Source organism: Nyctereutes procyonoides, unplaced genomic scaffold (genome assembly GCF_905146905.1).
Source record: "Nyctereutes procyonoides isolate TBG_1078 unplaced genomic scaffold, NYPRO_anot_genome, whole genome shotgun sequence".
In the NCBI taxonomy this organism is placed as follows: domain Eukaryota; kingdom Metazoa; phylum Chordata; class Mammalia; order Carnivora; family Canidae; genus Nyctereutes; species Nyctereutes procyonoides.
Genome location: NW_026575049.1, coordinates 9488849 through 9509405, shown reverse-complemented (window position 1 = coordinate 9509405; position 20557 = coordinate 9488849). Strand labels below are relative to the sequence as shown.

General features: G+C 45.9%; 1 protein-coding gene across 2 annotated transcripts in view; it reads left to right on the top strand.

Moving 5' to 3' along the window:
• The first annotated feature begins 3612 nt into the window (after positions 1–3612).
• GRIP1 (glutamate receptor interacting protein 1) overlaps positions 3613–20557 on the top strand; it is a 657668-nt gene continuing 640723 nt past the window's right edge. For both annotated transcript variants that reach the window (XM_055329099.1, XM_055329098.1), the window contains exon 1: positions 3613–3746. In XM_055329099.1, coding sequence (XP_055185074.1) covers positions 3689–3746 — 58 coding nt within the window. In that variant the 5' untranslated portion in view covers positions 3613–3688. The remainder of the gene's footprint in view (positions 3747–20557) is intronic.

Genomic DNA, 20557 nt, shown 5'->3' with positions numbered 1-20557 from the left:
GTTCTGTAAACCCAGACTGTAAACCCATTCAAACTGCACTGATAACTTGGTTGGGCAGATTTATGCTCAAAAGAGGAGCACAGGGCGCCTGCATGGGTCAGTTGGGGGGGGGGCGTCTGCCTTCAGCTCAGGTCATGATCCTGGGGTGCTGGGGTTCCCTGCTCATTGGGGAGCCTGCTTCTCCCTCTTCCTGCCTCCCATTTGTTATCTTTTACTCTCAAATAAATAAATACAATTTTTTTTTTAAAAAAGGAGCACAAATTCTTTTTCTATAATAGGCTCCACCCCCAATGTGGGACTTGAACTCAACACTCTGAGATTGAGGGTCACATGCTCTACCAACTGAGCCAGGCCAGGCACTCCCACAAAGTCTTAATGTAAGTGAATTGATGTCTAGAAACAGACATTGCATTGTAATTGCAGTCTTTAAGAGGCATCGATTTTCAAATTTAATGAAGGAGAAAAATACTACAGCTCATATCCTACTGGCTGGTGGGCATCTTCCTCATAAAGGTCCCACTAGCACTACAATTTCCTTGGAACGGATTTTTATATAGAACGCTTGGAATATGAGATGACTTCAGACAATGGAACTAAGTTTTAAATGATTTAGATTTTTATTTTTTTCTGGTTTGATGTTAGCAAGTGATCTCAGTGATGAAAAGGATTTATTGGGGGCATGGGGTGATGTGCTAGACGTAGCCCAAGTGAGGTTAAACACCGTCACCACCAACCATCACTGACAAGCACTTACTGTCTCTGGATCTGGGGATACAAAGGGATAAGCCGGATTTGCCCCTCATTGAGCTTAGAGCCTAACTGATGACTTACATGTACATACAAAGAAGACACCAGACATTGGATATCGATGAACAACTCTTTGGACGATACGTACCTTGAGGCGGGGTACATAGGAAGCCATCCTTAAGAGTTTCTTCACCCCAATAAAAATAAATTTATTAAAAAAAAAGTTTCTTCACCAATCTCAGTTGTACAATCTGTAAATAATATCTGGCCCTCACACACAGTAGAATGTATTAAATTGATCTTCCATTACCAAACTGTAATTTTTGTCCTGTATCTCCAGCTTTAGCCCAGAGTCTAATGCAGAGCAGGAATTTTGTGTCTCTGAGTTAAAATACTATCATTTTAACAGTTGTGAGCGGGAATTCCTTATCCACTATAATCCGTCACTTATCCTAGAGAAATCCTAGGAGGACAACTGCACCCCTGACTGCAAGCACGACTCAATCCACACCTTCGTACAGGTCTTCTGGGTTATGTTGTTAGAACAGCTACACACCTATAAGATGCTCCATAAGATGCCATTAAAACAGAAAGCAAGTACAGTCAATGTTGCGGTTGTTTCCATGTTGTCAAAACCTAGATCTCTGCCATATACACATCCTGGTTGTAGCTGGCCTTGGCCGGTTCCTTTGGGAAAATCAGTGATAAACCCCTTTCTCTCCGTAAGACCTGGGTCACGGTACTAGATCCTGAAACAAGATTCAGTCCAAAGCAGCCAAGGAGTCTTGTTTGTTTCAGGACAGAGGGCGAACCATTAAGAGCAGCAGGTGTGACCTTCGGATTGATTTTTCTGGATTTTACTTCTCCAAGAGTCTGGAATGGAGATTTGAGCAGCTCAGACTGGATTTCTATGGATAACCCCCTGGGAGGCTTGGGCCCCACTCTCCCTCCCTCCAGCCCTCAAGTCCTTTACCTTTCCAGCTCCTGGGCCTGGGCCTCTCCTTAGGAGACGCTGCCACTTGTCTTTGGCAGCTGGTCAGTTCTGGAATGACAGCTGGTACCCCGGCCAAAGGGGCAGTGGCAGGAGCAAACATTGCAGCCTGATAAGTCTGATTATGCAGGGACAAGGGGAAAAAAAGATCCTATCATTCTGGGCTTTCTTTTTGTTTTTTGGAGGTGAAGATGTGGGTGTCATGCAGCCAGGCCCCCACCCCAGGGGGCGGCAGACGGAGGTCACAGCCCCACAGGGTGGACAGTCGCCCAGTGTCATCCTGAAGGCCGTCAGGAGCCCTTCCCAGGATGTCCCGGGACATCACCAGCCCCCCCTCCCCCGCCCCAGGGGGTACCTTCCAGGCTGCCGTCCACCCCCATACAGCGCCGCTGTCCTACTGTGACCACAGGCAGCGACTGACCCTAAAACCTGGTCGGGAGACCCTTGCTGTTGTTGGGGACCGCGACTGACCCCTTAGCCCGGGTCCCCTGGCTTCATCGGAGACAAAAGAGGTTCTGCGCTCACGCCCTGCCCGCTCCGCCGAGAGACGGGTTTCTGGGGGCCGCGCGGCCATCCCCAAAGTTGCTCTTCCCCTTAGTTGAGGGCGAAGTTAGCGAATCGGTGGCGGCGGAGCCTCCCCTCGGGGTGGGGGTGGGGAGGGGGTGCGGGCCAGGACCGGGGAGGGGGGCCGGGGAGGGGGTGCGGGCCAGAGAGGGGGGCCGGGGAGGGGGTGCGGGGCCAGGGAGGGGGGGGTCGGGGAGGGGGAAGGGGTGCGGGCCAGAGATGAGGGCCGAGGAGGGGGTGAGAGCCAGGGAGGGGGGCTGGGGAGGGGGAGGGGGTGCGGGCCAGAGAGGGGTGCGGGCGGGGGGGTGCGGGCCGGGGAGGGGGTGGCGGGAGGGGGGACCGGGGAGGGGGGGCGGGGAGGGGGTGCGGGCCGCGGAGGGGGTGAGGACCGGGGAGGGGGGCCGGGGAGGGGGTGCGGGCCAGAGAGGGGGGCCGGGGGGGGGGCGGGGAGGGGGGGACCGCGGGGGGGAACTGGGGAGAGGGAGGGGGTGCGGGCCAGAGAAGGGGGTGCGGGCCGGGGAGGCGGGCCGGGGAGGGGATGCGGGGCCGGGGGGGGGGCGGGGGGAACCTGGGGAGGGAGAAGGGGTGCGGGACAGAGAGGGGGGCCAGGGACGGGGAGGGGGGGTGCGGGCCAGGGGGGGGACCCGAGAGGGGGAGGGGCCAGGGAGGGGGAGGGGTGCGGGGAGGGGGTGCGGCCGGGGAGGGCGGCGAGGGCTCCGCACCCGCGGCTCGGTGCCAGCTCGGCGCGGTACCTGGCGGCGGGCGGGCGGCCCCGGGCGCGCAGGCAGTGAGCGCCCCCGCCCCTCCCGCCCCGCCCGCGCCCCCGCCCCCCGCAGCCCCGCGCGCGTCTCGGGGAGGCTCGGCCGCCCGGCGCCCGGGGAGCCCGCAGCCTCAGTCCTGCCGAGCTTTGTGCGGCGGCGGCGGCGGCGGCGGCGGCAGCCCGGGTCCCACCTGCTGGTGGCGGAGAGACAAGGAAGGGGAAGGAGGCGGAGGCGGAGGCGGAGGCGGAGGCGGAGGCGGAGGGGCGAGGCGGCGGCGCGAGCCCCCAGCCCCCGCCCCGCCCGCGCCCCCCGCGCCCGCGCCCGCGCCCGCGCCCCGGCCCGCCGTCCGCCGCTCGGCCTGCGCGCCGCCCCCGCCCCGCCCCGCCCCGCCCGGCCCGGCCCGGCCTCCCGCGCACGCCGCCGCCGCCGCCGCCGCCGCCGCCGCCAGCCCGGCCTCGGAGCCGCCGCCCGGCGCCGCCTGGATGTGCCCGGGAGCCGCCTGGGCGCCCCGGCCCCGCTGAGCCCGCTGAGCCCGCTGAGCCCCGCTGAGCCCCGCTGAGCCCCGCTGAGCCCCGGCCCCGGAGCCGGGAGAGCGAGCCCGAGCGCGAGCCGGCGGGCGGACACCATGCCGGGCTGGAAGAAGAACATCCCCATCTGCCTGCAGGCGGAGGAGCAGGAGCGAGGTGAGCGGGCGGCGGGCGGCGGGCGGCGGGGCGGGAGCGCGAGCGCGAGCGGGGTCCGGGCCGCGGCCGCCCCGCCCCTCCCCCCGCGCCCCGACCTGCCCGGCCGGCGGGGGAGGGGCGCCCTCCGGGGCCGCGGGGGGGCGAGGCGCCGAGTGGCGGGATTTGGGGGGCGGGGGCGGCGCGCGGGGCTCGGGCGGAGACGGGGGCGTGGAGGGCCCCCGGCGTCCCCGGGGCGCGCTCGCACGTGGAGCCCCGCGCGCCTGCCGACGGGTGGGTGCCGGGGGGGGGGGTCCTGCGGGGTTTTAAGGGACTTTTCAAACTTTCCTCCTCCCGCGGCCTCCGGCTGGGCTTCGGCGGGGCTGCTGCGCCCGAAGTTGCCGGAGACTGAGCGAGGGGAGCGGGGGCAGGCGGGGGGCGCGGGGGCGCGGCCGCGGGTGCGGGGGAGGGGGCCCGGGGTGACTTATGCCCTGGCGCAGTCCCCGCTGTCAAGTTGATTCCGCAGGACTGCGGGCTTTTCGTAGTCAGCGTCTGGTTCCTTGGGTGAAGGCGCTGCTGGAGGACCTCGGGTGCTCCCCGCCCCGCAGACCGAGCTGGGCGCGCCGCCGCCTGCAGGTGACCCGACGGCAGGAAAGTTGGAGGCCGCCTGCACCTGCCGGGCCGGGGCCGTCGGGTCACGCCGTGCTGCCGGGGTGCTGCAGAGCTTGGCCAGGGAGTCAGCTCGGTACCCTGCGGGCGATGCGCCGAGTGCACCCCCGGGGTGGGCGGGGGGGGGGCTCGGGAGCTGTGCGCCCGGCTGCGCTGGCCTCCGGGGGCACCCCGGCCGGCTGGATCCACCAGGGTTGATCACCCCCCCCCCCACCCCCGCTCCTCCCACCCGAGCTGGCCCTGGCTTCGAGGAAAAATGCTTTAGAATTGGCTGTGTTTCAGGATGCTGGGTCCGCATGGGCTGTGGCAACAGTCGATGCCGAGGTTAAATGGTGCCTGCTGGGTGGGTGCCTGCTGGGTGGGTGGGTGGGGGGTGAGGAAAGCAGGAGGCGGCAAATCTGGTGTGTGGAGAAGGCAGGGTTGTCAAGGGGAGCTTGAATCCAGCAGCTTGATGGGTTGGTGTGGAGGGTGGTTGGGTTACTGGGCATGCCAAAAGTTTCAGGGCGTTTGAAATCCTGCTGACTACTGAAGAGCCAATGTACGATTTCCAGTTTTTCTCTAGGTGGCACAACCTGTCTTTGGTTTATGTCGTGTTTAATGACTCAGGGAATTCATCCCTTTTTAACCACTTCCTTATTAGGTACGTGCATTCATTTTCCAGCGCCCTTTCCTGGCAGGTGACCTTAGGTTTACCCACGCAAAAGGCTGCCCCTGCTTTAGAGTTGCCCTTGCTTTTCCCTTTCCTAAGTCATATCATCTTCCAGGTTGCAAAGAGCGGCACCAATAATTCATAACCAGGTAAAGGCACTAAATGAAAGTACTCTGTCAAACACCAGTGTCTGTCCTGTCAACTAGATGTCACCATGGACTTGGCACTAACTGGGCCTGTTTGCTAAAAAACCACTGCAGTACCGCCGACAAGTTTTATCTGAATGCTGAAATGGGTAGATTTTTGGATCGTGACAAAATGTACTCGTATGTCTTTTAGAAATATATGGTAACTTTGCAAGATGATCGCCTAATCTGCTTGGTGCAGAGAAGACTGAATTTCCTCCAGAACATAGAAATCTGAGGCAGAAATTGCGTATTCCACTTTATCTTCTCCCATAGGAGAAATGGGGATGTTTGTGACTTGGTGTCTTTTTACACCTTAAGGATTTCTTCTTGCTCATATCATGTGATGCTTTTCTGATTAGTATTGTTTCGGATTTAATTGTGGCATTTCTTGTTGAGGTCTTGATTCGTTGGGAATGCACAAATATATGTGATTTGTTTCTTTTAAAATCTCCTACCTGGTGTTTGTGTCTCAGTTACTTGTGAGTGCACATATATCCGTACATATTTAAATTGAGCTGACTACATGATTTTTAATGCATGTGTCAGAGGACACTGCTTATAATTGGCTTATTTTTTGGAGGATATTATTGTAATGAGCAATGTTTTCTATTTGCATTTGTAATCAGCTTGTATTTAGTCCCCCCCCCCTTGGAATTTATGACTTTAAAGGATTCAAATAGTATTGAATTAGTTCTCGTTAAATATAAACAAATATATTGAACCATCAGGTTGGTCAGGAAAATAATGAACATAAAGGGAACAAGTACATTTTAAATTTTGTCTGGGGATCACATTGGCCAAAATGCTGATTTCTAATATCATTAGATTCTAAGGTTGGTTGTGCTCATACAACCGTTGCTTTTTCCACATCCCTCTCTCCCCGCAACTGCAATTTACAGTTAAGCATTGTAAAACCTGTTACGGAGACTACTCTAGCATAACATTTTTTCATGTAGATTTTGTTTAGCTAAATCTCTTCCTGAAACTTAATGCAAATTAAGTTTAATTTAATTAAGTTTAATACAGACTGCTAGCTTCTCTAAGGACCACATATTTGAACAACTATTTCTTAGCATTATTCTTTTTTTAAAAATGCTAATTTCAACTCAAAGATTTAGGGAAACTGCCTTCTTAGTATTATCACATACTAAGAGAGAGTTGACCAATCTATAGGATTTCATGCTATACCTACACAGCATTCATAACTTGGGTTCATCTTGAAGGCTTCTGTCAAGATGATGTTGAGTGAACTATTGCTACTGCATGCGATGCTGAGCAGAGAAACCGTAACATATGGGTTGTTGCAGTTAATGCAGTCACTTCTACAGTGACATGTTAAGATGCACCCATGTACAATGACATACTGTTAAAGTTCAGGACATTTCTCTGTCTTTCCCCTCGCCCGGTTTTCTGCTTGAGCTGATACACCCAATCCATTCAGAAGTCATCTAATACACTTTTGGGTAAATGTTTTAGGAGAAGAGAAATGATACTGAAAACTATTTAATAACCCACTTGAATTAAGTAACGTATTAGTTGTTTTAATCTGCTTATTGGTTTCTCATGTGTAATAGAAATATGACTGTTAAGGAAAGTCTTAGTAATTAATGATGGTTCCTTTGCCTTGTAGCTTCCCCTCTGATTTCTGTGGCTTTGCTTAGTAAATGTTCGCATGTGTATGTGTGTGTGTGTCTTCACCAGGGAGGAGTGTATACATTTTATATAGCTCCCTTCCTCCTTGTGTTTCTGTTCTTAAGTTTTGGAGGTATACAGGTAAACTTGAGAACTTCCTTTTGGACTTCTGTAGAAATGATCATGTCTGGGATTTGGCTTCTGTTTTGTTGACTGAGTATTTGGATCTCTTAAGATACAAAGAACTTAATTTTTACAAAATATCTATGAGAAAGCACAGGGGGCTTAAGTGGTGTGCATTATTATTATATCTTTGGTCCATTTCACTTTCCATACCTCAAGGAGATTTGGTGACCTTATTCTATACAACCTACTTATCAAAAATTCCAGTTTGAAATTTGGCTTTTGGCTGGGGAGTGTTGTGGGGAAGAGAGAAGAAATCAAAATGCATGGAGAGAATGCTATGTGTTGGGCATGGTGTTGGACACTTAACATGCATTATTTGGTACAATCCTTACCGCATGCCTTTAAGGTAGGTATTATTATTTCCCCTGACAGATGAAGAAACTGATGCTCACAGAATGAAAAAAAAAAATGCCTGAAGTTATAAAGCCAAGACTTAGGGCACCACTTTCTGAAGAGCTACTTCAAAAAAAGAAGTTAAGTTACATTTTTTGACATGAAATTTTTAGCATTATATATGTATACATACATAACACACACAGACACATATAAAACATAGATTTTTTGCATCTAATAAACTGACACTAAATCTTTCATCAAGAATTTGTCAGAAGAATTTTTAGTTTAGTGGGACAAAGCTTCCAAAGTATATTTTGGACATTTGACAAACTAACCAGATAGATTTATTAAACTCTAACAAGAAGGATTGAAATGTCAACATATTTTTAAGGACAATTGTTTGACTGCACTTAAAGATAGTTATTTAAGTGAATGACTTTCCCACCAATTATTATATATATATGCATATATATATATATATATATATATATCTATCTCAAATTGCATAGTTTTCATTCTTTTTCAAAGAGTATTTGCCATGAAGGCAAGAATTAACAAGAATTTGGTATTTTCCCTCACTGCAATGATCGGGGAAACCACTGTATTGTTAATAGCCATTGTGCATTTGCTCTTTTGCCAACATTTTATTTAATTAAAGCCATCCATCTGAACTCTCAGCCTAGCTATCTATTAGAAGGCCCAGTAGCCAGACAAAGGGACTTCAGATAATGCTTTCTTCTGCAGTAACCCGATTGGTTTTTTTTCCACCAAGAAAAAGAAGTATCAACTTAAACTGGTAAAAGGATATCATAGTTTTAAAGACTGTTATATTAAATGTTGCATGATGGCTGATGGTTTAAGAACTTAGGATCTGATCAGCTTATTTTTACTTAAATTATGATAATAGTTCAGTAATATAAATAAGAAAGTAATAGTAATCCAAAGTAACATATCTAACCAAATGATTATTCAAATGTAAAAGCAAAACCTGGGTTTGAATCTCTTGTTTTATCTCTTATTAAAGTGTATTGCTTCATAAATTCAAGGGTTTCCTAATAGAATTAGAAAAACCTATCAATACAAATGTCCTTATTCAAGAAACCTGCTCGTTTAGGCATGTCAGTGACCAAACAGTGCTGTCAGTTTTATGGGAAATTTATTGTTCTTTAATTATATATGCTGATTAAAATGCACCTGACCAAATTTCTTACCGCCTTTCATTTCAACAGTGATTAAACTTTAAGCAGCAAATCAGGTGTTGAAAAGAATGTGATGACGTGGTTAGTATCCTAGATGGATTCCTTAGCTCCCACCCAGCACAGTGGTGGACAAGAAGGTACTAGAAGTTGAACAACAGTGGGTTTAAATCTCTTCGGCACTTCTAGCTCTGTGATCTTTTAAGTTCTCAGACCTCTTGTATTCTCTTCTTGAAGATGAGGGCAAATACCATCTACCTCATGGGAGGACTAAATGAATGAACAAATGTGGAATTTATGTATGACAGCATCTTTCATATAGTGCCGGGCTCAGTAATAGCAACTCATTATTTGTATGATATCTTGATACAGATCTGTCGACTTAACACCTCAAGGTGTCCTGCTGAAGAAATGATGACTTTGTATTCTTTAAAAACTTCATAAACTAATAAAAGAAAAAAACCCAACATTTTGTGAAAATGTACTAAACGTACATTTTAGTACATTTAGTACGTAAATGTACTAAAACAGAGAACGTTATGAAGGCGAGGTCACTGACATATGTCCTAGTCTGGCTGACACAAAAATGAAGAAGCTCTTAAGGCCACTTTTTTCATACATTTAGCAAACTTTTATTTACCACTAACTGCTGTGATGAGAGAATCAGGGTTCCTATGTTCAAGGAGATTATTTTATATCTATAGTTAGAGAGTTATGGATCTGACAAAGAACTCAATACAGCTTCTCTTCTGGAAAGATTAGTGCTGAGGGAGCAGAGAAGATGGATTGACTGTGCTGAGTTGGTGCTACAGAGGAAGTGTTAAAAGACTTGAAGGCAGGAGAGGAACATAGAAGGTTGGGCTGGGATGTGAGAGTAGAGATTTCATGCAATGGGCATGGCATGCTCCAAAGCATCATAGAATAGAATATGTCAGGAACCACTGTTGGCTTCTTAAGGGGCTGGATTGTGGGCTTTGACCATGCACATGGAGTGTAGAATATGAATATGCCCTTCCCCGTAACGTGGGGAAGCTGGGTGGAGAAGATGAGACCTAGAGGGCCAGATTTAGAAAGACGTTGTATGTCAGATTGAAGAGTTCAGATTGTCTCCATCAGGCATTGAAATTGGGTCAGTTGAAGGATTTCTGATAGAGACGTGAAGGGATCAGGTTTATATCTTGGAAAAGTCACCCTGGAGGCGAGGAGAAAACATTGGAAAAGGGAGGGACTTGAGGGGTGGGGTCACTAGGAGGCTATGCCCTGTTTCAGGCCATGCAGAGATACTCAGGAGGGGGACTTGGTATGCAGGTGAAGGTGGGAAACACCACCAGGTGTGGGGGCCATGTAGGTAGTGATTAGAATCAGAGTCGTGTCTTAAAACCCAGTGCCTTAAACCAGAGACTGCTTTCTTTCTACCTCATATTGCCTTTCTTTATTTCCTCTTCAAGTTTATGTAGGGGAAAAAATGTAAACACATTCTGATAGAACAATGTGAAAATCGAGGGCCACCAAAGTGATTGGATCATGGTGAAAGCTTAACGTGTGCTGTTTTTTTTAATTATGTAAAATTCATATACTGTCTAATCCTAAAGGAAAAAATAATTACCCTGTGCATTAATCTTCTATAACTAATAGGAAATTTTAAGTCATTTATTTTTTATTTGTTTTATTTATTTTTATTTTTTATTTATGATAGGCACACAGTGAGAGAGAGAGGCAGAGACATAGGCAGAGGGAGAAGCAGGCTCCATGCACCGGGAGCCCGATATGGGATTCGATCCCGGGTCCCCAGGATCGCGCCCTGGGCCAAAGGCAGGCTTCAAACCGCTGCACCACCCAGGGATCCCAAGTCATTTTTTTTTTTAATTGAAAGAAAAGAGTGATAGTTATTATGCTGCGGAAGTGTCTTTCGTAGTAATAGAATTCGGTGGGTTTTTAATATTATTTTCTGTAAACAGCTAAATGCTCTGTAAATAAAAGTTTAAAAACACTTCTTATATGAGACTCAAAATTAGAAAACTGGGATTTGGGGCCTCTTTTAGCCATGCTCCAAATTGTTTGGCCTAGCCACAGACTCCCCTCTGAACCTTCCTTTTCTCCTCTCTGAATTTAGGATGATTCTTGACATGCTGACCTCCTGGGGTTATGTTATGGGGGTGAAAACTGTTATTGTTATATTACAAAGAGGAGAAGTAAAAATCTTAATTCTCAGAGCGCCTTGTTGGCTTAGTCGGTAGAGCATGTGACGCTGTATCTTAGGGTTGTAAGTTTGAGCCCCATGTGGGGTGGAGAGACTACTTAAAAATTAAAAAAACCTTAAAGAAATCTTAATTCTGTCTTCCAAAATGAATCTGTTATGAGGTTTCTCTCTTAGGCTCCCTTTGTTACAAAAGGACTCAAATGATGCGACTAAATTACAACATCTACAAAGCCGCACAGTCTAGACAGCCTCTTTTCTGACTGCCCTTGGAAAAATCCAACTCAGATGCCGAGTAGACCTTGCCACCTGCGCCCTGTTATTCGGTTTCTGCCTCTCTCTCCAGTCCAGGCTTCTGATCTCAACCCAATATCCAAGGGACCCTCACTTCTCAAATTGAAATCATGTACAGAACCTTTTTACGGGAGAAAAAATGTCTTGCAGGTCTCTATTGCTGACTTCATTTTTATTATGCTACTTAAATATATACTGACATAAAACTAGGTGTAAACTCCTGATGCTTATGGCTCTCGTACAACCACAGAACCAAAGCACATTTTACGGATGAAATACAAACAAAACTACTAAAAAATCAATAACTTTCAAATTAACGACATTTATTTCATGTGACTTGATATTGTTTGCCTGAAACTAAATCTGCTCTTGGAGTGTGAATATGGTACTTGCTGCTGTGGAAAGTAACATCGTCACGTGCTGCCAAGAAAGTTCTAGCTTCACTTTTTTTTTTTTTTTTTTTTTCTGGCTGAACTCTTTTGGAACCGTGGTTTTACAGTCTGTTGTCCCTTGTTCTTTCCTGGGCATGAACACATCATTTACATGTGAAGTCCTCCATTCTTATTGGTCTGTTTTAAATATTTAAAAAAATTTTTAATATTTAAAAAAATATTAAGTCCTCCATTCTTATTGGTGATCCTAAATATAGTTAGTAGCAATATTAGGCTGCATGCTTATCTACTTTAGTGCTTTTTTATTTTTTTTTAATTTATGTTTTGGGGGATCCCTGGGTGGCGCAGCGGTTTGGCGCCTGCCTTTGGCCCAGGGCGCGATCCTGGAGACCCGGGATCGAATCCCACGTCGGGCTCCCGGTGTATGGAGCCTGCTTCTCCCTCTGCCTGTGTCTCTGCCTCTCTCTCTCTCACTGTGTGCCTATCATAAATAAATAAAACAAAAAAATTAAAAAAAAATTTATGTTTTGGGATGCCTGGGTTGCTCAGTGGTTGAGTGTCTTTGGCTCAGGGCGTGATTCCGGAGTCCCTCCTGCGTGGAGCCTGCTTCTCCCTCTGCCTCTGTCTCTGCCTCTGCCCCTCTCTCTCTCTCTCTGTCTCTCATGAATAAATAAACAAATAAATAAAATCTTTAAAAAAATTACAAAGTAAACATTTATTTACTTATTTGAGAGAGGGAGAGAGAGAGAGAGAGAGAGAGAGCACATGTGCAGAACTGGGTGGAGAGGTAGAAGGAGAGGGGGTGGGGGGAGAGAGAGAGAGCTCAGTCTCACAACCCTGAGATCATGACCTGAGCTGAAACCAAGAATCAGACGCCTAACCACCTGGGCCATCCAGGTGCCTCCCTATGTTAGTGCTTCCTAAGTTATTCCTGGTGAAGGAGTTTTTTCTTTTTTTCTTTTCTCTTCTTTTCTTTTTTCTTCTTTTCTTTCTTTTCTTTTCTGCTTTTCTTTTCTTTCTTTTCTTTTCTTTTTTCTTTTCTTTTCTTCTTTTTCTTTTTTAATCCTATTCTCTTATGTGGTCCTATATAGCACAGTGAGTGTACTGTGTCTCACCTGAGTCTCACCAAACCTGTATTTGTCTATACCCTGTTCAGTGAGATGAGCTCGTTAATCCCAGACTTGGACGTTGGTGCAATGCCAGATTGCTATATGAATTTCTAAACACCCATCTTCATTTTCAGCAGTTATCTAACCATGGACAGGTAATAAACAGGTTCCTGATCGGCACTGATCACAGACCACACACTTGGAACACTACTAGTTTAGAATATGTTTATGTAGAAAGGTTCAGAAGGATGGAAGAAAGGTGTGTGTGTAAAAATGTACACACTACCTTTAAGATAAGTAAATGAAACAATTTATTTTCTATAGTTGCTCGCACCTTGCCTTTGAGATCCCATCCATATGGAAGATGGAAAACACCTGATCGTATTAATTAAGAGCATATTAAGAGCTTGAAAACTCTTTGGTCATTGCTCTCATTTCTCAAGGGGTTTCTCCTCCCTCATTCTCTGAAGGGGAAAGCTTAGTATCTCCATGGCCCTGGGTGAAGGGCATTTTATTCATTGTGTGACCCGCACTGTGTCCACTGCTCTAGACTTGGCATGCTCGGTGACTGGGCGTTGTGCCCTGGTCTCCACTGAAATGAGACTGTTCCCGTTTGGTCTTTCAATGTCATCCTGGCAGCTGATTTGGACTTCCTGGACCTTGCCATTGTATCTACTTGTGAGATCCTTGTAGCCTGTGACCTTCTTGTCAAAACTAAGCCTTCTCTAGGTACCAGTCCCGTCAGCATTTCTGTATCCCTCCTGGGAACCAGCAAGCACTTAACTCTTTCCCTTGAAACATGATGGAGTTTGTGGGATCTTGGGAAAGGTGCCGTCATCTGGACCTGTCTACAGCACCTTCTGCAGACATCACCATTGGATTGCTCCAGTGCCATGTTGAATGTGCCGGTGCCAGATAACCATCATGCTAGGTGATGAGGGTCATTGGTCAAAATGTGCACAGTGCCCGCAAAACCACACAGGCATTAGTTTTTGTCTCCTTTGCACTTGTCAAGGCGTTTTCAATCCTTGCAGGGTATTGGACACTTCTATCTGATCCTGTGTCCCCCTATCCCTTCCTGTTTTTTTTTTTTTTTTCCCATTCTCTGCTGTACCAGATATCTGGAGTGGCTTCAGTGACTTGAAGACTTAAAACTAGAAGGGACAGGAAACAGGAGGGCGAATGAATGATCACAGGGAAGAGTCCCGTTTCTATTTTAGGTGGACATCTCTTCCTAAGATCTGAACGTCAGACAAGAAAGAAAAAATAGTCCAGGGATGATGTAGCTGGAAGCGGGCAAGTAATTTGACCAGTACCTTCTGTTGGTCTACCTTGTAAGCACACCTTCTCACTTAATAGCTTTACTAGAAATCTGCCCTTTATATTGCATCACCCAAAGTGTGAACATGAGAACTGACAGATTTCTTCTCACGACTGGGAGTGTAATTTCAATGTGCATTAACCATTAGATGTTGATGTGTTTTAAAGGCTTACTTTATATTTCGAATAAAGTTGTGTAGAAGAGATCAGTAGGTATACTTGAGACTTCTTGGATGGATAATGTTAGAATTATTATCTTGCTAAGTATTTATTTTGTCTTCACAGTTGTTGAATATAGCAGACAATATGAAAAATTGACAGCATAAATTAGTAAAGCCTATGTTTCTGTAGATACGGTTCATTATTTGAGAAAAAGTTGAGGAATATAGATTTTACTTTAGTACATTAAACAACAACAACAAAATGGTAAGAAATCACATAGGTGAGTATTCAGGTAATAACGTAGTACTTATTTGTTCTTTTTTTCCTGATATATACACTGTGAACAGTTTTCCCCCTTGATATCTTCTAATGTCAAGTATTTATAACTCCAATTACTGATATTCATTAATTCCATGACAAAGACTGAGCTGGGTGCGCTGATATGCTCATGAAGTCACACTTTGACAGTCAGATGGGTTTCTACATTGCACTCTTCAGAAGTGTCAAGATTGTTGACTAGAGGAGAATGGTATTTAAAATTAGGTTTTTCAGATGAATGCAAGTGTATCTTTTTAAATCTATAATTTTCTAGTATGTGCAGGGCACATTTTCATTAAATGAAAACCTTGAACAAAGCAATATAAATTTAGTTGTTTTTTTTTTTTGTGTGTGTGTGTGTGTGTGTGTGTGTTACTGTTTCACTTTTTCCCCTTATAATTTTAGTTAGGAGAATGAAAATTTGCCAGGCTAGAATCAGACACCTGTAGTGCTGCTGCATCTGCTGAGAAAGCACCTCATCTGGCTTTGTTCGTGAACTTGAATGCTGATACATCGTGTGTGTGTGTGTGTGTGCGTGTGTGTGTGTGTGTGTGTGTGTGTAAAAGCCCTACCAATGAAGAGTAGTCTTATTTTTCCATCAACAATGTATATTATTATTGGGTGTGATCTGGGCTCTGAATTCAATGACTTCATTTATTCAAAACCCTAATCTTTCAGCCTCTACTCATCATACTGAAAAAGACAGGAGGACAGTGTCTTAGTCTTCTTGGGATTTCGTAACAAAATACCACAGACTGGGTGGCTTAAACAACAGAAGTTTTTGGTTTTTTTTCCTTGCTGTTCTGGAGGCTAGAAGTCCTTGATCCAGGTGTCTTGTGTTTCTGGTGGCAGCTCTCTCCTTGGGTTGCCAACAGTGACCTTCCCACTGTGTGTGCTCACATGGCTGTTCCATGGAGTATGTATGAGGTAGAGTGCAAGAGGTGGAGAGAACTCTGTCCTGTGTCTTCATATAAGGACACCAATCCTGTGGGATCAGGGCCCCACCTTTATGATGTCATCTAACCTTAATTCCTTCCTTAGAGGCCCCCCTTTCCAAATACAGCCATGCTGGAGGTAAGGGCTTCAACACGGGGACACAGACATTCAGTCCATAACAGGCAGGAACAGGAAATTCGTCAATGGTTTATATAATGTTCCTATACATTTCATCTTTCGGCATCTGGAAACTGCTCCTTTGGAATAGGAGATGGTGTACTTAGAAGATGGCTTTAAAATACAGCCTCCAGTTTTTTTTGGACAGTTTCCCCATTGAGTGTTTGTGTTTCCTCCACTTGACTCTGGGGCAGGCTCGTAGTTGCATTAACCAGTAGGGCCTGCTGGACCGGATGCCGTTGCCTTCTGAGGCTGGGGTCTAACAGACCATGCAGCCTCCCCCTTGTTGGCTGGAGCACTTGTGTTTGGAGCTCTGGGCCACCACCGCCTGGCTCTTCTGCCTCTGAGGAGGTCACCACGCTGTGAGGAAGTCCGTGCAGTTGGAGAGGCCGCACTCTGGTTGGCAACCCTGGTCTTCGGTCTCCCTGGCCTAGGCACCAGACATGTGAGTGGGGGAACCTTTAGTTGATTTGAGCCCTTGGTCGTTGAGTGCGCTGGCCTTCGAGTCTTCCTCGCTGGGGCCCCCAGACCACCCTGGAACCGTCGCAATCCATTCTCTCCATGTCATGTCTGAATTCCTGACCCTGCAGATGCTGTCAGCATAATTAAATGGTTCTGAAAAGGCAGCTAAGTTTCGGGGTAGTTTGTGACATGGCAGTAGTAAGTGGAACAGATGCCGTATGGCCCCTTTTTGGATCCCTCACCTGCTGTTCTATCACACTCTCTGGAACTCTTTGTTTATCATCAGCAAAGTCCTTTCTGGCCTCAGCCTCTCGGTGAACTTCCCCCTGCACTTTCTTGATGTAACTGAAACGTGGCTTTGTGTCAGGGCGTTCCTTCTTTTGTGCCCACTTGGGGGGGGTGGTTTTCATTCGCAGGCTCCTGGAGAAGTTTCTAGAAGGTCCTCTCTGGCCTTCTTTGCCATTTCCAGCCTGTCTTCCTTCCTCCGCTCTAAGACTTCCTGAGTTTGGATCTCCTCCACTGCACCCTACAAATGGCAGTCCCTCCCTGCTGCGGTCACCTCCCTGCGCGGGGTGCCCATTTTCACTCCTGGCTCACTGCCACTTGTTCCAGTACTATTTCTGTCACTGGTTCTTGTGATTTTAATATTCATTTAAATTGTTCCTCTCGTTCCCTGGTTTCTTCATTTGGTGTCCTTCTCTCTTTCGCTTGTGTGGCCACCACTGTGCCTTGGCTTCTCGCTTCTGTGGCCACATCCCAGGCCCGCTCTTCTCACCAGGTCCAGTGGCCTCTGCGGCCTCTAAGACCTTTTCAGAGGGTCTGTGAGGTCAAAACTATTTCCATAATAACACGAAGACATTATTTGCCTTTTTAATTTCCTTGTCTTGGGAGAGCCCAGTGTAGTTTTCCAGAAGCTGCATGATGTGATGAACATCTTCATTCTGGCAGCTCATGGAACGCATGCTTGCATATTCTTGTGTTTAAAATTTTTTCTGGTTTAATATTAATATGGTAAATACTAGTAGACATAACTCTCATAACCAAGAACTTTTTTTTCTTTTTTTTTTTTAAGATTTTATTTGAGGGTGCCTGGGTTGCTCAGTTGGTTGAGTGTCTGCCTTTGGCTTGCGTTATGATCCCAGGGTCCTGGGATCGAGTCCCCATATCCACTGGGCTCCCTGCTCAGTGGGAATGCCTGTTTCTCTCCCTCTGTCTGCCCCTCCCCCTGCTTGTGCAAGAGCTCTCTCTCTCTGACAAATAAATAAAAAATCTTAAAAAACAAACAAACAAACAAAAAACTCCACTTGCTGCCACTCTAGTTTATTCCTTGCAATTTAATGTGGTTGGAGAAAAACGCTCTGTCAAGCTGACTGGTTTCACTTTAATTTTGTGATCACTAATCCTCAGTGGGCCCTTGGTGCTGCCGGCTTATCAGGCTGCATGTGTTGGTCAGTTCATTCATGCCTCTGCCCTCCTAGATGGCTGATGCCTCCTACTTGTTCTCATTTCCTCGAATCTTCGACACCTCCTCCTCCATTCTCCCCCTCAGCTGAAAACTTTGCTTCCTCTTTTGCTTGAAAAATAGAAGCAAATAGAAGAGAATTTCTGACTGTGTCTTTACTCCTGTTACTATGGTTGAACTCTGTGCTGCTGTGCAAGGCCAGCGCCCTACTGTGCACAGGATCCCATTCCCTCTTGCCCACTCCAGGACACGGCTCTCTTCTCTCCAGCATTCTCCCCTCTGTTCATGCTCTCAGTCTCTCTCTCTGCCGCATTATCGCCATTCCCCATACATCGGGGATGGTACGTCACCTACTTTTTCACCTCTTTTGACTCTCAGTCCCTCCAGTTACCATTACAACTTTTTCCTCCCCTTAATACCAAATCCCTTGAGAGATGTCTCTAAACTCACTCTGTAATAGTTCTTTATTCTCTCGTGAACCTAGTCCAACCCAGTTTCGGTGCCCTGTCCTATCTTCTACTACCAAGATAACCAGTGACCTCCATTTTGTTAAATCCATTAGCCAGTTCTCAATCACATATCACTTGACCAGTCAGTAGAATCTGAGGTAACTAACTACTGCCGTCCTGGAAACACTTCATTCACGGGGTCGTTGGGCTTTCACATTGTCCTACTTTTCCTCCTGCCTCATTAGCTACTCCCTTCTTGGTCTCTTTAGGTGTTTTTTTCTCCACTCCTTGATGCCGGAATATTGGAGTGCACCAGGGTTTGGTTCATGTACCTCCTGTTCTTTTGTGCTTTCATCCAGTCTCATTGATATGCTGGCACTTCCCCAATTTATATCTTTAGCCTACTCCTTTCTCTTAACCCCGGGCTTCCAGATTCCCTGACTTTCAGCATCTATGTTTGAATGTCCGACTGGCATCTTACGCCTGAAATATCCAAAATCAAACTCCTGACTTTATTCTTCAAACCTGCTCCTCTCTGGTGTTCTTCATTTTGTAAGCGGCAGATCCATTTTGCTGCTCATGACAAAGCTTCTGGTAACTTCCTGGATTCTTCTACTTCTTCAGACTTCACATCTATTGTGTTAGGAAATCCGTTGATTCCACCTTCAAAATATATCTAGAATCTGGTCATCATCACCTACCTCTACCATGTCCAAATCAGTTAGCCACCATCATTTGTGTTCACCTAGATTATGGCATTTTCCTCCTAGCTGGATTTCTGTTGTCCCCTTGTCCTTTATTCTCATAACAATTCTCTGCAGAATGGCCAGAGTGATACTTTAAAAATATGTCAAATCTGCTCAAAACACTTCATTGGTGCCCCATCTCACCCAGCGTAAAAACCCAAGTATAAGGCCCTACGTAGTCTCTGTTACCCACTTATCCTTATTTCCCTTTCCTAGCCCCTCATTTAATCTACTGCAGTCACACTGGCCTTAGAAACACCCAATATATTCCTGTCTCAGGGTCTTTGCACCTGCTCCTCCCTTTGCTTGTACATCTTCCTCTCTCACCTTCTTCAAGTCTTTGCATAATGCCACTTTCCTACTGAGGTCATCCCTTACTACCTTGTTTGAAATTACAACCTCCTCACTCCTTCTCTTTCTTGCTTTAATTTTTTCCATAGGATGATATGACATACTGCTTATTTTACTTATTTGTCTACTCTATATTCCCATTGTTTATTATGGATGGATGCTCCCAGCAGGCAGGGACTTCTGTTTTGTTACTGCCGTATCCCTAACACACAAGAGAGTACTTGGCTCATAGTAGGTCCCGTGAATTGAGGTTCTGAGGCAGAGTTACTAAGATAGCAAGGGAAATGATTTTCAGATAATAGGATAGTTAGGTTCACATGTAGGTTTTGCATTGCTTTTCAGGGCTTATGTTTGAATTTAAGGATTTTGATTCTAGGGGAAGAAGAACCGGGAACCATTTTAGTACTATATCATTCCTGGTCTCCCCCTATGGGGTTGAAGATTTGGGGACCTATATAAACTACTGCTACCCCAAGAAAGATAAGTAGCAGATGAACAGGGAGTTTCTCTTCTATCATTGGTAATCTATGAACTGGCCCTTGAAAAGTTCTCTCTCTCATATCTAAGGCTACAAATATTTTCTGCTAAAATATGCCTCTGTTGATGATATACTAGGTGTTCTAAAGCAGAAGTGATAGAGGAATGTTTTTCAGTGAAAATCTTTTTCTTGGTATTTTGAAATATGGTGATTGTATCAGCACCTGTGTGATAATCGTCTTATTTGTGTTCACATTGCATATCATGGGCAAGGCACTGTGCAGATACTTAATATTTGCTGAATGAATAAAGGGAACAAAATGGGTTGGCATTATGAAAAATCATGGTGGGAAGAGATAGGCCTATCTTCTCCCTTCTGTTTAGAGGCAAAAGCTATTAAAAGTGAAGAGTAGAGAAGATTATCACTTACCAGTATGTACCACCGAATTACACCTTATAATTGCTTTAAGTAAAAACAAAACAGTACAAAACAAAAAACTTTTGTTTTTGTTTTGTGTGGCATTTGCCGAAGTTGTGCCAAAGACAAGGTGGTTTTTAAAAATGAATATGAATAGTGTACATATTTCCTTATCTATACCATTTTTGTTTTCATTCTTGATTCTTAAGTACTGACGGCAACATCTTTCTAACAGCCTCTTTCTGGCCCTAGATGAGTCCAATTGGTTTTACTAGTGTGTAATAACATGCCAGTAAAACAAAGATTAGTATATTTTGCCCTATTTTTTCTAAGCCAATTCATTGCACTCTAATGGAACGAAATAAAAAACGGCCTCTAATTGAATAATTTATTACGCCATTTGTTTTTTCTTAATATCAAATATGGGAAGTAGTACTTAATCAATTTCCTTGCTTATTACTGAAACCAAAGGGCTGCATAGTTATATGGCAAACCTATTAGGGAATGCTTATATATTTTTTAGGAAAACATTTATAATATTATTACATAGCATTGTACTTTGTTCCAAGGCTGCATTTCATATACACATGCATTCTTAACTACATCATTTTTTTCTTTAGATACGGTTGATTGCATGGTAGATAATCTCAAATTTCATCAAAATCATGAATCATACTTAGATTAAGGCAGTTGGTTTAATGCAATAGTT